Source organism: Triticum urartu, chromosome 4 (genome assembly GCF_003073215.2).
Source record: "Triticum urartu cultivar G1812 chromosome 4, Tu2.1, whole genome shotgun sequence".
Taxonomy (NCBI): domain Eukaryota; kingdom Viridiplantae; phylum Streptophyta; class Magnoliopsida; order Poales; family Poaceae; genus Triticum; species Triticum urartu.
In genome coordinates this window covers 608,736,315-608,753,502 of record NC_053025.1, presented here as the reverse complement: position 1 = coordinate 608,753,502, position 17,188 = coordinate 608,736,315, and the positions used below count along the sequence as shown (strand labels likewise).

The following is a 17,188-nucleotide window of genomic DNA, read 5'->3' as shown; positions in this document are numbered from 1 at the left end:
AATTAACGCGCTGCTGCTAGAACTAGCTTCATGGCGGGGTCGTGGGAATTATAGCAGTAGCGCAGCTTAGAGGAGGCGCGCTACTGCTACGTTTATTTCAGCAGCGAGTACTGCCGGAGCGCGTTACTTCTACATTGCAGCAACGCCTTAATTTAAACTCGCTGCTGGTAAGATGATGTGTATAAGCTTTTCCCTGGTAGTGACCCTTTACTTTGGACTTTGACAAATTTGCCACTAGTTAGATTGTAATTGATCTGGTGACACTTATTACTTTGTAGTTTGATCTTTTTCCACTTTTCAACACAAAAACAATCTATTAAAATAATAGACAAACTAAGTAGACAAAATAGAGGACCATTGTACCCTTGGATCCAAACAGAGCACATCCTTAGCCATTCCCGTCCAAAATCACAGCCGCCGCTGTTGTACCTGCTGCTCCCCCGACACCGCTGTACCTGCTGCCCCCCTTGCTGCTCTGTGGCCTTTGCCCTCTCATGCTCCTCCTGGTGCCTCACGCTGCCCCACTGCTCCCTGTGCCCCTCCTTCCCCGTTCAAACTCCATGAGCTCCATTATATATCTCCATAAGCTCAAAGTTGAAATGCATAACGCCATTGAACCAACGATCCAAATTGCATGAAAATTTCTAAGATTAGTCACACATATATGAATGATTTACTGTAATTTTTTGAAATTTTTCTGACAACTGTTAAATTTCGGTCAAAATGTGGTCAAACTAGTTAAGTTCAAAGCTAAAATGCATTTTGCCATTGAACCGATGATCCAAATTGCATGAAACTTCCCCAGAGTAGTCACACATATATGAATGATTTTTTGAAATTCTTAGAAACTTTTCTGGGTGGTTCAAAAAAATGTTCAAATTTTAGGCAGCATTTTGGCTCAATTTGGACAGCATTTTGCCTGTTAATTCACTTTTGAAGATATGTATGCACAAAACAGAAAAATTCAAACATATATTTCCAGATGGACATATTCATACACCATAACACAATATCAAGACAATATAGTGAAATAAAGCATTTAACATGGTCATACACCATCTACCATAATCTATTCTTGCTGCCATGTTTTACAACCAAAAGCACAAGGCCATAATAGCTGCCATGTTACAACCAAAAGCATAAAGAAATAGTTGTTGACATGCTACATCCAAATTAAAGGATGCTAAGTCTGTCATACTACAACAAAAGTATAGAGAAGATCAAGCACAACACTAGTACTTCCTTCTCTTCGGGGTCAACTTTCTAGCTTTTGAGCTTGAGGCCATGTCGTATGCTATCATGATGTCCTCCATGGTAGGGGTAGGTTTCTGCGACGCCTCATCAACCAATGCCATGGACAACATCCTTCTTGTCACTGGATTGGGACTTCCTTGGAGACTCTGTGGCATAGTGATCATGTGCCTTGTTGGAGTGACAGCCACATCAAGTTGTGGTGCTGCATGTGTTGCCTCATCAGCCAACGCTGAAGCCAACATACTACAAGTATAGAGAAATGTAACAAGTGCAAGTTAAAATAGAAATGTAATAAGCCAACATTGCTATAGTGTGTGGATGTGTTACCAATCTGGCATACCTGCCAGCTTGCCAATATGCATATTCTACTTCCAAGTAACTTAGCTCAATATTTCCTTGGTATCTATGTAATTAATATCCCCAGATATATGGAGAGACTAATAGCTAAAGTTGTTGATTAAGATACAGGAAAGAAAGTTGTAGCGCAATCAAGAAATGTATAATAAAGCAAAACTATAGTGTCATAGATGTCATTAGGAAAATCAATATGTACTCCCATGATTACAGTGACTACAATTAAAAGGAGCCATCAATTTTCACTTCAGGAAATCCTCACACAACAAGAATGTTTGTTTTATGAGGGTAGAATTTCCCACAAGAGCATATGAAAATTTCCAATATATTGTATCTTCAACGCAAGGGCATACGCCCTGCCCAATTTCCCATACCAACAAGCATTATAAACAGCGACATTAGAGATTAATTCCAGATATTTTGGCTACCCAGGAAAACAATGGATGGCAACTACAACCTGAACATACATGCATGCCAGCTCACCAGACCTTGGCACTGACAAATTAAGCTCATCCTTTTCTAGAAGAAATCTTATTTTGTTTATGTTGTCGTAAGAAATCAAAATGTGTCACCCACAAACTATTCTAGGTTTGCCAAGTTCAAAATATACAACAGAAGTGGATTTTATTTGCAGCGAGGAAGATTGCTTTGAGTGCAACCTAAGATAGGAAGGAAAGTAGTGAAGGATGATGCACCTGCCTTGTTATGGCTTAGATCTGATCGATCTTGGTAACCTCCTTGTGCACTTTTGAATCTGAAACCACCAGAACAATCTTCTCGTAAAAAGAAAAAGAAGAGACCTCATGGCTCAGCTGGTCTTGTTGTCATTAAAACTTGATTATAGAGATTTTGAACTGTCAATGACCAATAAGGAGCAACATACTATGGAGTTAGCATGTATTCGCTAATGTACTGGACAATAAGCACCAAAAAGAAGCTACTTTGCTTTATCACCTCGGCTCGGGAACAAACAAAGGAGGAAAGTTGAAGCCGTCTACTACGACGTGGTCACCTCTCTCCGGCTCAGCCATCTTCAACACCTAGCTCATCTGAGTTATGTGATCTGTAGCAGCAAGAAATCATGCAAAAATCATGAGATGTACAGCAGCAAGTAAGCAGTAGCGGCGATAGAAGCAACACACAGCAGCACATAGCGGAGGCGACAGCTACAACAAACAACAGCAACACATAGAGGCTGCAGCAGAAGCACAAACGTGAGAATTTCAGCCCCTGCGCGCACACAGCAGCAGCACATAGCGAATTCTAGGTGCAGCGGCAACCGTCGACGCGCGGGCAAGCCGGGGACTCTGCGGGGCACCGCGAGCCGGCGAGTCGCGACGAGGCTCCGACCAGCCGCCGTCGCCGCTCCCCTTGCTGGTCACCCTAACCCAAGGGTGCCACTGAGGAGATGAGCAAGAGAGAAGAGAGGGAGGGAGCGGGAGAGAGAGAGACTCACCAGAGCCGCTGCCGTCGAGCACCACCAGGGCCGCCGCCGTCGTTGACTCTATTTGACCATGTGTGCGAGAGACGGAGGGAGTGGATGAGAACGACGGCCAACTCCTCTGTTCCCGGTCAATCGAGAGGAGGGGTAAATTCGTCCTTTTTGTGGGACCCATCTGAGAGAGGGCAAAATATCAAACACCCAGATAAAAAGTGTCATCGGATTAAATACAAAGTAACTAGTGGCAAAATATCAAAGTCCCAAGTAAGGGGTGGCAAATAATCAAATTCCCCCTACTAGACTAGCTCGTTGATCAAAGATGGCTATGGTTTCCTAGCCATGGACATGAGTTGTCATTTGATAATGGGATCACATCATTAGGAGAATGATGTGATGGACAAGACCCAAACTATAAACGTAGCATGTGATTGCGTCAAGTTTATTGCTATCGTTTTCTGCATGTCAAGTATATGTTTCTATGACCATGAGATCATGCAACTCACTGACACCGAAGGAGTACCTTGTGTGTACCAAATGTTGCAACGTAAATGGGCGACTATAAAGGTGCTCTACAGGTATCTCCGAGGGTGTCTGTTGAGTTGGCATGGATCAAGACTGGGATTTGTCACACCGTGCGGAGAGGTATCTCAGGGCCCACTCGGTAATACAACATCACAACAAGCTTGCAAGCAATGTGACCAATGAGTTAGTCACGGGATCTTGTATTACGGAACAAGTAAAGAGACTTGTCGGTAACGAGATTGAACTAGGTATGGAGATACCGACGATCGAATCTTGGGCAAGTAACATACCTATAGACAAAGGGAACTACTACGGGATTAGCTGAATCCTTGACACTGAGGTTCGACCGACAAGATCTTTGTTGAATATGTAGGAACCAATATGGGCATCCAGGTCCCGCTATTGGTTATTGACCGTAGAGGTGTCTCGGTCATGTCTACATGCATGATTCTCGAACCCATAGGGTCACACACTTAACGCTCGATAGCGCTAGGGTAGTATTGAGATATTAATAATGGAAAATCTAAAGGTTGTTCAGAGTCCGTATGGGATCTGGGACATCACGAGGAGCTCTGAAATGGTCCGGAGGTAAAGATTTATATATGGGAAGTCATATTTTGGGCTCTGGAAAAAGTTTGGTTTTTTCGGTATTGTACCGAGAAGGTTCTAGAAGGTTCCGGGGGTTCCACCGTGGGGCTCAACGACCTAGGAAGGGGCCACATGGACCAAGGGGTGGGGTTACAGCCTACTTAGGCTGGCCACAGCATTCCCCAAGGCACATGTTGTTTAAATCTAGAGATAAGGTCTTATCTCTAAATTTAAAGGGTTGAATCTAGAGATAAGATGTTATCTCCAAGTTTAAAGGGATTTCAACCTTGTGGCCGGCCCTAGATGGGTTTTGGACGCCCTCCCATGCCCCCTAGCCTATATATAGATGGGAGAGGTGCATGAGGGCAGCCAACCCTTCACCCTTGCCCATTGCCTCTCCCAACTCCTCTCACGTTTCACCAGTACGCGCTTGGCGCTGCCGGAGTTCCGTTGCCACCACTACCGCCACACCGTCATGTTGGTTCAGATCTCATCTACCTCCTCTCTCTTGATTGCTGGATCAAGAAGGAGAGGACGCCATTGAGCCGCACGTGTGCTCAACTCGGAGGTGTCGTTCGTTCGACACTTGATCGGGAGTTCGTGGACGGCTAGTGATTGGATCGTGAAGATGTTCGACTACATCAACCGCGTTTGTTAACGTTTCCGATTATCGATCTACAAGGGTATATAGATGCAATCTCTCCTCTCGTGGTTGTTCATCTCCTAGATCGATCTTGGTGAGCGTAGGACATTTTTTGTTTCCCATGCAACGTTCCCCAACAGTGCGCTCCAATGGTGTCGCTAATAGAGTTGTTGAATGCACCATCAGCAGCCTCACTTGGCATTACTTCCAAGAAATCGGCACGAGTCCAAGCACCCTTATGGATAACTCTATACTCTTTGTGAGGCCACTCCAAATGCTTTAAATATGCCCCTCATCGTTGTCAGGTGTGTGATCATTTTCAACTCAGGCATTCCTCTGAGCGTTCCACATGTCCACCCACATAAGATAGTGATCCTCCCAATTAGTGACATTCTTGTTGTTTTGCCGGCTCATCCTACAAAGCATGAGAATAATCGGTATCAATTTCATTTTTCTGTGGTACACATTGATCAACATATGGTACACAAAACTCTCACCTATGTAGCACCACACTTGTCTCAACATAATCTGGCAGGGTGTGTTGTTGTACTCCAAATTGCTTCGAAACACGATGTGAAAGATGCCACTCGACCGCAAAAAAACATATCATGGGGCAATGCACACACCAAATATGTTGGTCATGAAGGCACATATTTCTCAAAGGAAACTGCCTAAGTACCATGTACGGTCTCCAATTGACCTACATCACAACATGTCACTCGCTCATGCACAACAAAAAAATCTGTAATGATGGCAAGGCATTTGATAATTACCTGATTGTAACTAAGCATGTCAAGCTCGCTTATGTATGCCTTGTACCGCCCCATGGCGGTGATACTCGTCAATTGGACATTAGCCCACGTGTATGCGACAGTGGGGTACCATTCCTCATCCTCGTCATAAGGCCACTCCCAAGGTTCTTCCCGAGCAATGGTGACGTTACGGCCCACAGGGATACGCTCCCACGTCCAAATTTGTAGGGCCCAAACAAAACCACCAAGACAAGATTTTGGCTTACTCCTCATACATGCTCCGTTCAACTGCACATTTGTACACACGTTAAACGATCAAATGAAAAAATATCTTTCATATAATGAGAATGCATCATAGTAAGCATTACCTGACGGTACAAGAAGGCTAGTGTCGCCGACCCCCAACTCCACTTAACATCCCAGTTACGAAGAGGGTCCAAGAACATCCACGAGGCTGTGTCTCCCGTGCCGTCAGGAGACACCACTTGGTTCAAAAGATTCCATAAGTAAGCCCTGGCTACCTCTCCACAACAGCCGGATTGGCATTCTCTGGGCACTCGTAAAAATGATCTTGTAGCCACGAGAACAAAACACTGGATGGCCTAGGAGCCTTCTTTGTTTCATGAATCCATGGAACAGGTTCAACACCAACCAATCCTGCAACCCGTTGTCGCCACCCCTCAGACTTCACCTCCCCGGTAAGAGCCCTGCTCTCAATCGGCAGCCCGGAGATCATCGCAATATCCTCCAAAGTGACGGTCATCTCACCAAGAGCAAGGTTAAAAGAGTGCGTCTCCGGCCTCCAACGGTCCGTAAGGGCGGTAATGGTCATCGAGTTCAGCCATAGTGGTGTGCCTTTAAAGTTGAGCACAAACACTGGAGAAGATCCATTCTTCTAAAATAAGGCTCGTAGCGACAGTCATACTTCAGGGACTCACATGGGTTGTGGCCTCTCAACCGAAGTATTGGAGGAACCTACAAAAAAAACACGCATATTTTATATACTTATCTAAACTACTCCCAATATGAGAATCAACAATGTAGATACATAATTACCCCCCCCCCCCTCTTTCCACTAGCACAGCACGATGCTTCTCCTCGTAATAATCATCAAGGCCGGGATATTTATCTGGCTCAAACATCCTACAAAATAAGGTCAATGAATTCGTTATGATATATGCTTAAAATTATGACCACATCATATACAAAATCGTGTGAGAAACTACTACAAATTATCCAAAAGATACAAATCACGAACCACATTACCAACACCAATTCTTTTCAACCTATTTTATCCCAAAGAATCTATCACAACTAATTATGAACAAATAGTAGGTTCAACCTAATAAAAAATGGTCTATCTCTAAACCCAATACTACACAAGTTAACTAAGAATACTTCAACACAAAGAGTACATGTCTTCTTTCTAAACATAATCTAACCAAAATATTCATCAAACAAATCACTAATCACTCATCTTAGGGTTCCACCATGTTTGAAAAAAATGCATCTACAATAGCCAATCTTGACTGAAAATAAATGGAGGATTGGGAAGAGAATGCCTCAAGCAACTCGGGGATGCTCCAATCTACTCGTCTTGATGGTCAAAATAGCAGATTTGGTGAAGAAGAGGGAGGAGCGGCCGCCAGTTCCTCGCGGGACGAACTGCCCGACCGGGGCTGCGAGTGGGCTGGGTGCGGCCCCCGCGGCCCCGCGCGCATTACTTAATCTAGGCCAGAAACGCCGGGGACATTGGCATTTCAGACGTGCCACGTCAGCGAAAACAGCGGGTTCGCACTGACTGTGGGCCAGGACAGAAGCGCAAGCTTCCTCGGTGTTTCCATGTTGGACAGAAACGCTAGCTGGTTCGGTGTTTCGGTGTTGGGCAGCAACGCCGCGGGCTCTGGCGTTTCTAAAAGGGTTAAATCGTGAAATACTTTCATGTCGAGTTCAGTTTGCGATGATAAACGCTGACAAGGTCAGAACAGTGATTTCGCCCGACTTAGGCCTCTTCCAATGCAAAAGTGCTTAGATGAGGTGCTAAGTGCATTAAATACCTTAGCAACTTAACTCCCCAATGCATAGGTGCTTAACTTGTTGTTGCTAAGCTCACTTTATTTAATAAGTCAACACCTAAAGTCTTTCATGCGTTGGTCAAGTTGTTTCATTTAAGTGGTTTGCCTAGGTTCACGTGTTTGGCATTGGTTCTTCCTGGGGTCACCAAAGTGCTCTCTCTCCTCCTTAATTGTTGTGCTATGTCATTTTTTTACTTATGTGGCATGCTTAACACCTATCCACTGTGAAGCACTGGGAGGTGCCTTACGCACACAAATGAACTGCGACATGCATGCAATATCTTGCTTTGGTCATGTTGACTAAAGTGCATACGGTTTTTAGATGCATATACACGGGTGATTTTCCCGAGAAGGTTTGCATGCTTACGCTTTCTTAAATTTAGTTTTAGACGTATATGTTATTTTTAGCAAAATCCACCAAGCCATGATTTTCTTTTTCTTTTTGCGAGTGAGTGAGTGCCACCAAGCCTTGCTGATCAAAGTTCAACACACATGAGATCATGAGGTTGCCCCAACAACCAAAGCTTCAGTGTTGGAAGCATGCCTTTGGAAAACAATTTTGCAATTAACAAAGTAGGATTTGCCTTGCTTCTATGGGAAGTGCATGGATGAACCCAGGTACTCCTACATATGAATACACTTCGGAAAACATATTTCTAAATCCTAAAAAAATCTGAAAAAGGTTGCATGGTTACGTCTCCATGTTCTATTTGTGTGCATAAAGTTTCACAGAAAAATAACTTTTTTGTGTCCTGTGCAAAAAAAGACAAAATTATGTTGTGGAATGCTATTTAGAAGCACTGAAATTTGTCTCTTTTGCGTAGACAAAATGAAAAGACAATTTTCATAAAACTTTGTGCCGCGCATACACGTTTGCGAACATGTATGTTGGAAATTTTCTTTAGAATTTTTTGACATTTAAAAGCCTGCTTAAAATGCATTTTTTGGAAAAATGGGTGCATATGCCCATGCATGCAGGACCTGCCCTTTCTTGCTTCTATCACTTTGATGATCGAGGTGTATCGACCACAGATGCTATATATCACCTCATGCGAGATGGATGCAGCTCTGCCTCTGGCGATTTAATGCGGGTCGTGGCCCAATAACAGACAAGGTGTATGCAGTGTAGTAGTTTTAGGACCGATTTTGGAAACTTCCCACATTTTTATTTATTTTATCATATTTATATATTTACTTTACTTATTTTTATGTTTTACTGTTTTATTTTTATTTATTTATTTATTATCTTTTTAAAGACACGTTGAACATTTTTCAAATACACATTGAACATTTTTCAAACACATGCTGAATATTTTTTTAAAAATTGCATGATTTGTTGTGTATTTCATTAACGTTTTCTAAATTGTCATGAACAATTTCTTAAAATGCCGTAAACATATTTTTTTGAATGGTAAAAACATTTTACAAATGTCATGAACAATTTTGAATATGTGATCAAAATCTTGTTAACTACATTATATACAGCTTTTAAATGCATGATAATATGAACATTTATTAATAGATGACAAACATTTTTCAATATGCAACGAACATTTTTCAACTACACTATAATTATTTTTTACATACACGAGAACGTTTTATAAATATAGGTGAACACTTTTTTAATATGCTATGAACATTTTTAAATGCGCCATGAGCATTTTTCAGAAAATTGAAACCATTGTTAATACATGATACTTTTTTATATAGGCAAACATTTTATAGAAATGTGTGAAACACCTTTAAAATACATGGGTTTAAAAACAATGTAGACACATTTTTAAAGCACAAGTGTTCTAAAAAGTCCTCATGCATATCTAATATATTCTCTCAATTAAGAATCATGTAATATGTAGCCTTGTATTTTATTTCAAATAATAGAGAGGAAAACGTAACAACAAAGTGATATAGGAAGAAAACCATATCCTGAACGCCTGGCCTACGGAGCTGGCCCATGTGCTGGTGCTCTGTAGGCGAGCACTTCCTTCTTCAGCTCGCAACGGGCGTGAAATAGCAGCGCCCTGTATCGACTTCCAGTGCCGCGAGTAGTGACCTAAAATGTATTGTAGCAAGTATTCGCTCAGTTTCTTTTTACTCCGCATATAAGATTTGGTCAAAGTCAAATTGCACAAAGCCAAAATCCTGTTGATACTCTGGCGAAGTTGGCATATCAGAGAAGATTGCCTAAGGAATAAAGGGCGGGAAACAATCATTAGTTATGTGCAGTTCCTACAAAGATATGAGGAGAAGTTAAGATACGCTGGAGAACCTCCTGATGGGACTGTTAGGAAAAACGAGAAAGTTTTAGTGGGGAGCAGTGGCCAGAACGCTGAATCCATAGATAAACGGTGGACGCCGCCAATGCAAGGTACAGTTAAAATAAACACTGATGCTGCTTTTCTGGCAGAGAATGGAGATAGTGCAGCCGGGGTACGACGGGTTGTCGTACGAGATTTCCAAGGCAAAGTTCTGAAATCGGTCTGCAGAAACCTTCCTCGCTGCAAGAGTGTAGAGGAAGCAGAAGCTAGAGCTGCGCTTGTTGGTCTCCAGTCAACTGCAGAGGAGTTCACTGGCCAAGTAGTTCTGGATATGGACAATCAGACCATTGCAAATGAGCTGGCTACTCCTGGCCAGACTCGATCCCCCCACTACGGCCTAATCATGGACATCAGGAAGGCCATGGCTGGTTTTGAGGCGTGATGCGTCCGAGTTGTTAAGAGACAATGCAACTCGCTGGCCCATGGCCTTGCGGCAGAGACAAGAAGAGCTGGCGAACTAGTTATGATCACATGGGTTCCGACGAGCCTACAACATTTGATGCTTTCTGAATGTACTGTCCCACCGGAGTAGTTATCTACTTCAGATCTCAAAAAAAAAATATGAACATTTACAATACTAAAATTATATAGTATGAACATACGTTTTATGGTACATCTGATAATACTGAATTCATATTGTGAATGTTTATATTTTTTAATATAAAGTTAGTCAAACTCTATAAAACTTGACTTTAATCAAATTTTATATGTGGACTAAAAAGAAACGTAGGGAGTACTAATTTACAGAGAGAGTACACAACACCTCTCAAAAAGAGAAAACAAACACAACACTACACTGGCCGGCGGCTGAAAAAGAAAAAAAAATTGCACGTACAGCGCCCCTGTTTGTACATTCAGCACGGTGCACGCATGAAGCTGAAAAAAACACGGTTTATGTATGCAAGCGATTCAGCACTTCTCCCATCGACCACTAGCGTAGCTCGGATCCACAGATCTCAGTAGGGTACACGCACATTTAATCTTGCAACCTAAGCAGCACACCTTTAACCTGTTCATGGATGCACGATCGATCGATGCATGTGACGCAGGCAGGGGGCCAACCGGACTACTGTTCCGAGTGTCCGTACTCGAAACCGTAGTATATGTAGAAGTGCATGCTCTAGGCAATGCAACCAAAAAACCGATTTTATGAAAAAGATTAGGCAGCACATTATACGTCAACACTCCCCCTCACGTGTGGCTTCCTCAGGCCTAAACGTGGACCGAAAGTGGGCTGTAATTTAATTGCGCCAGGCGGGTTTTGAACTCAAGGCCTCTTGGCTCCGATACCATGTAGAAGTGCATGCTCTAGTCAATGCAACTAAAAAACCGATTTTATGGAAGAGACTACGCAGTACATTATACGTCAACAGTATCGCTTACATACTCAATTTAAAACTGTGGGGAGACGAATTGCTCCAAGAAAATGAAAAACACGGGGTACGTTGGTACATACGTATGGCTGCGCCTACCCCTAGTCGGTCGTGTATTCTGTCATTCTGTGGGCTAGTTTGCTCCTCGCGGCAGACTCAGTGAGCGTGATGCAGTGTCCAACCATGGGTGGAAATCCCAACCCAAGGATACAGCGATGGTGTCTATAGGTGTCACTCATCTTTTTTAAGGCGCCGTCTTAAGGTTCGGGCACAATACCTACCTTGGGTTCCTTCTCCAAGGTAAACATATGAATCGGCGTTGGCGGTGCATGTGACATTTTTTTCCTTCAGAGTTTCAGATGCCCGCATCAACAGCGGACATTAGGGGGGTGGGGGGGGGGGGTACCTGTATCCAACTATGCCTTTACCTTCACTTGAAAACTTGAACTGGGGGCTTGGTCATTGCGATTCAGTAGTTCAGTTCATGTTACAACTTAAATTGGGAACTTGGTTGTCGAGTCAAATGCCTCATTTCACAAGATGTTATCAGTTGGCCGTTGGTGTCCCTTCCTCTGTCAGTTATGAAACAGTTATGGAACGTGTCGTTTCTTCACAGAGCTAAGTGGCGCAAGGTGGTGTTTTCATGAAGACGTTTTGCTCTTCTTTTCATCTTTTACCCTTTGTGTTGGTGTTTGTGTTGGCTGTGTACATTCTCGATGTATCATCTTCATGTTGCTGTTTCCACCCAAAACCAGAAGATGGGAGCAAAAAGATGTAAGCAGATCTACCATGCTCGACACCCTAGTACGCACACGCATCCTTGGCTTGTAGTACATCTGTTTCAAAATATATGACGTTTTGGTAGGCTTGTTTAACCTACCAAAACGTCATATATTTTAAAATGGAGGTGGTAACTATCAGCCGTACGCACGGTACGCACGCTATGTACGTGCTTTGCATCTGATTGAGTGCACACGCACCGGACCCGCTCGAATGGCTGATCATGATCAATGTGGTTGGTATGTCGACGACACATGCACCGTACCTGCCTGCGCGTGCACGGTACACCGGCTTAATTGGCTTTTGTCTTTACAGTCAGCACCACGCAGCAGTGAAACACAGAACAGTTCACGGCCAGATCGATCTCGCCCTACCTACACGTACGTGCATTCAATTTCTGAACCTAGGCTAGGCTCATCACTCCACTCATCGCTGCTGGCCGATCGATAGATCGATCGATCAATGCATTGCATGTGCATGTGCAGCAGCAGGCAGGGACCAACAGATCAATCGAATTTTTGTTCAAGATCCGTAGTACTCCTGCCTCCTTTCTTCCACACAAGTTTACTTTCAGCTTTATCATACATCAAACTGTTTTAAGCAGTGGTAGTGTCATGATTAGAAGTACGTGATGTCATTTCAAACCTGTGATTTTCAAATACATGTGTTTTCACCATTTTACAAAAAAAGCACATGATTTCTACTTGTGTACAAAGGATTTGCCAAAAACTTGTGTGGTCAAATTGACCATTTCACCACTGGTTTTACGTTTGATTGACTTGTTAGAAAAGGGTATCAACATGCACAGTACCTAACAAGCACATTGTGAAAACATATTTTTAACGGCCTGGTGAGACATCGATTTGTTGGTGTAGACGTTAGTATTTTCTCAACGAAATCGATCAGACTTAAAATAGCTTGACTTAAGACAAGAGTTAAACGGCCCTGTATAGATGAAAGGATGAGTATTACTTGCTTATCAAGCGGGGCAATGTAGCATACTTTCACACAACTGGACACCCTTAATAAACCAAATCAGTCACACGTTGACTATAGCGTTGTCGACGAGCTCTTGTATCCCTCGAGTCTGAGCTTGCCGCCGTACTGCTCGGGCAGCTGGGACAAGTCGATGGCGTCCCGAAGCGTGCCGTCAAGGTCCTTGTCTGCAACAAAGACAAACTTCTTCTTGGTGTTGTCGTCGATGAAGGGGTAGACCATCTTCCACGCCGCCATGAACACGTAAGGCACGTGGATCAAGAACACCCGGCCCAGCCGCTCCGGGTAGTAGTTCTGCATGATCTCCAACGCCGCCAGCTTCGCCCGGATGTCGCAATTCGCGTACCCCCACCCCTTGAGATCCACCACCGACGCAAACTTCTCCTGCCCTGCCGGCAACCTGAAGAACACACACATAGATGGACACACCTATGTCAATAATCCACTATTGACTACTAGTAGAATTACTTGCGCATTAAGTAAAGCTTTACATACTTGGTGCAGGTGTTGTCAAGGATGTAGATGACGTATCGCTTGAACTCCTCAAGGTCTCGCTTGGCGGCGAAGTGCCGGTTGCCGAAGAGGTAGATCATGGGACGGCCCGTTTTGTCGAAGCCTTGCACATAGAGCTTGTCCTGCACGAGCTCGCCGCGCACCTCGGCCTCGGTGATGGAGCCGTGCGGCTTGGCCGCGCGCTTCCAGGTCAGGTACTTGAGGAACATCGTGGATGCCTTGTTGATGCTGTTGTCCCGGGCGCGCAGGAACCGCCGCAGCATGAAGTCGTCCTCCTCCTGCACGCACGCACGTATGTGAGCCAGCGAGCGGTTGATCCACGGTGGGATGAAGGTCCACGTCGACGACGGTGCATGATTGAATGAATGGTTGATTGTACTGTAGTACAAAGAGAATTTGAAGGACCAAGTGGCGTGGAGGTGGAGTCGACAGGGATTGATCACGAGGTGTTGGTGAGCATTTACGATGGACTTTTCTCAGCACGAGCTATGTGTGGGTGGTTCGATTGATCAAAAGCTGTAGATGGCCGGCCCCATTTCCACCCGTGCCAATAAATTCGATACCGCCAACGATGTGATGTGCGTGGCACCTATAAATTCTGTGCATACGCATATTTTATGTATAGCAGTACGTACACGTTTGCCACCCCCAAAAAGGATTATACTACGGTCTCCTGCTATACATGAAATATGCGTCTGCACAGAACATGGCCCCGCCGGTGTGTCGAGTAAAACATGCATGCATGTGTGCACGTACGTACGGTGCAAGAAGTTTTGCCGTTTTGGCTCCATGATTTGCTCTGCTCACTCTTTTGACACCCCCGTTTCCGACATCATGCCATCCTCCTCTTTCTAGGGAGGAACACCAGTAGTCCATGAGGAGGCATGGTAGGTACGGTCGTCGTCCGTGTGTAGCTAGCTAGCTCAGGACTGATGGCGGCAGCTCGTCGCCCCTGTGCTTTGCTGGCCAACCAACCAACGGCCAACTACCCGTGGCCTGAACATTAACTTCCTATAGAAAACAGACTGATCGATGAACCACCCGTCCTAAATGAGATCGTATCACTATCACAATCCATCATCAACGCCAAAAGCGACCAGTAACCACTCGCACGCACGCAGTGATCAGCTATAATTCTGATTTGGTCCATGGTCTCTTTTATTTACCCGGTCTCTACGCTTAGCTACGTGTCTCCTAACCTCCCTCGGTATATACAATTACTTACTCCCTCCATCCGCGAATAAATATACATCTAACTTTTGTCTCAAGTCAAAGTCCTAAAACTTTGACCACCTTTCTAAAAAAAAGTAAAAGCATTTATGACATCAAATTAGTATCACTAGACCGTTTTGAAATGTACTTTGATAATATATCAATTGATGTCATATATGTCCCTACTATTTTTTATAAAATTGGTCAAAATTTTAAAACTTTGATTTAGAACAAAAGGAGGGAGTAAAAACTTACCATGAGCAACAATCTTGGTCACGCTAATTATGGTATTCTACTAAGCACGTGCACTTATCGCTTAGTTAAGTGCTTGCTGTTAGTTGCTGGTTGGTTAGCTGCACTACCAATATATTCCGTATATAGTGCAGGGTGTTGAGTCCTCATCTTCCATTTTATTTTCCCTTCTTCTTTTTGCGGGGAGATCTCAGTTTGTGCCAGATTGATTACTATGAGATGAGGAAATGAAAGAACTGAGCAGAGAAGGTGTGACCCTTTTCTTTTTTAACAGTCAGAGATAGTGTGAGCTACTAGCTACTACAGTACTATGAGAGAGGAGAGGAAATGAATGAATGAATGATCTCGGCACAGAATATGCATGTGAGCTTGCTGCTACGACGGGAGACCAACCAATTAACTGAACCAAGAAGATCGATCACGTGAAAGGGATGAGTACCTTGGCTGCGGGGTCCTGCGCCTCCACCACGGCCCGGAGCTCGGCCACCTTCTTCCACTCCGCCGGGTCGCCGCCGTCGCCGGCATGGCCGTTCTGCCTCGCCTGCTCCTCACCGCCGCAGTCCATGCCGCGCCCCCGGCCTCCTTCCTCAACCGACCCGCCGGCCCCGGTTGATTGCCTTGCCGCGATTCGAGAGGAGGAGTAGTTGGCAACGGCTGCGGCTGGATACAGAGCGGCTCGTCCGGGAGGCCCTCGATTTTATAGCGGCAGAGGAGTGCGAGAGCTGCTGGAACAAGTGAGAAGAGATGGGTGCGGGGTGGGGAGGGGGTTGGGAGCTAGCTGTGCAAGGGCTGTCTCCTCCTCCGAGTGGGGGTGGGGGTGGAGGCGGAGCTCATCAAAATTGACGCCAGGCGCGCAGAGTGCCGCGTCACGTCGCCACGCCGACTATATATATATTTTTTTTGAGGGAACACGCCGACTATATTTATGGGGCACGATCGGTGTACTGGCGCCGAAACGGACGCGCAACCGCTCTCTTGAACCCCATGTCGTTGGATCCCCAATCTGCAGAAAATACAGGTATACTCCAGAAGCTATGGTCACAAAACGGTGTATGCCATATTTTGTTTTTGGCAAAAAGACCATGTTCGATCCTAACTGGTCCCTGTCCAAGTAAAGCACCAGATAAAACAGGGTATAAACCCTGAAACGGGTGTCGCGTAGACCACACTTTGACGTGTGCTCCCATTGTATAGGGTACATAATAGGAATGCTGTAAGACGGTACCTTTGTGCTCCCATTGTAGGCCACATTTTAGCTAGGAGACGCGTGTTTGGTTTACCTGAGCGATCCTCCCTCGATACATGCCATGCGAGTCAGTCGGTCCGGAAGTAACTCCATCTGAGGAAGTCTATCACTGAGCGGTTCAAAAGATATAACCTAATAAAATGAACTGCATGAACAAATAACACTGGGATTTCCTATCACACACCTCTCAACTGCACATTTTTCAAAGACCGAGTACCTCGCGTCCCTCACGTCGCCCCCGCCCTAGGCGACTCGGGGGCTCTCCAACCCTAGGGCCGCCGCCGTCCTCTCCTTCTCCCCTCCTCGCGCCGCCGCCGAGTGACGCCGCCGGGTGAAACCCGCGTGGCAGACGGCGGCGACGGGGGGACTCCCTCTCCCGACTCCCCTTCCTCCGCGGGCGGCGGATCTAGGCGGCAGGCGGCGGTGTCCTGCGGCGCTCGCGGTTTGACGCGAGGTGGCAGGCCTCAGCGAGCGGTGGCGGGGCGCGGGGCACGCGGCGGCGAGCCTCGGCAGGCGGTGGCAGCTGCGCGCAGGGCTGCTTCCGGGGCGGCGGCGTGGGCATGGATCCATCGCGGATCTGATCCTGCGGGCGTGTGGTCTCGGCTTCCCCTCGGTGGGGGGCTTCTCCTTGCTGAGGCAGCGGGATCATCCAGATCCCGGCAAGGATGGCGGCGACCCGTGCATGAGGGATGGAGGTCTTCGATCAAATCCGGGTGAAAACCTGCTATTGGCTATTGCCAAGGCCGGCGATGGCGACGCTGTCTGCGTCGTTCCCTTCCTGAAGGCATCGTCGTGGAGAAGTTCAAGGCCACTCTCTGCTACCTCCGGGGGAAACCCTAGATCACTAGATCGGATGACGGCGGCTCTCT

General features: G+C 45.5%; 1 protein-coding gene across 1 annotated transcript; it reads right to left on the bottom strand.

The window, feature by feature from the left end:
* Positions 1-13,050: 13,050 nt before the first annotated feature.
* Positions 13,051-15,891, bottom strand: LOC125553176 (phosphatidylinositol transfer protein 3-like). Its single transcript, XM_048716963.1, has 3 exons — positions 15,513-15,891; positions 13,592-13,887; positions 13,051-13,496 (listed from the first exon to the last, which is right to left on the bottom strand). Exons 1-3 carry the CDS (start codon positions 15,636-15,638, stop codon positions 13,151-13,153), a joined length of 768 nt encoding a protein of 255 aa, XP_048572920.1. The 5' UTR covers positions 15,639-15,891; the 3' UTR covers positions 13,051-13,150.
* Positions 15,892-17,188: the final 1,297 nt, after the last annotated feature.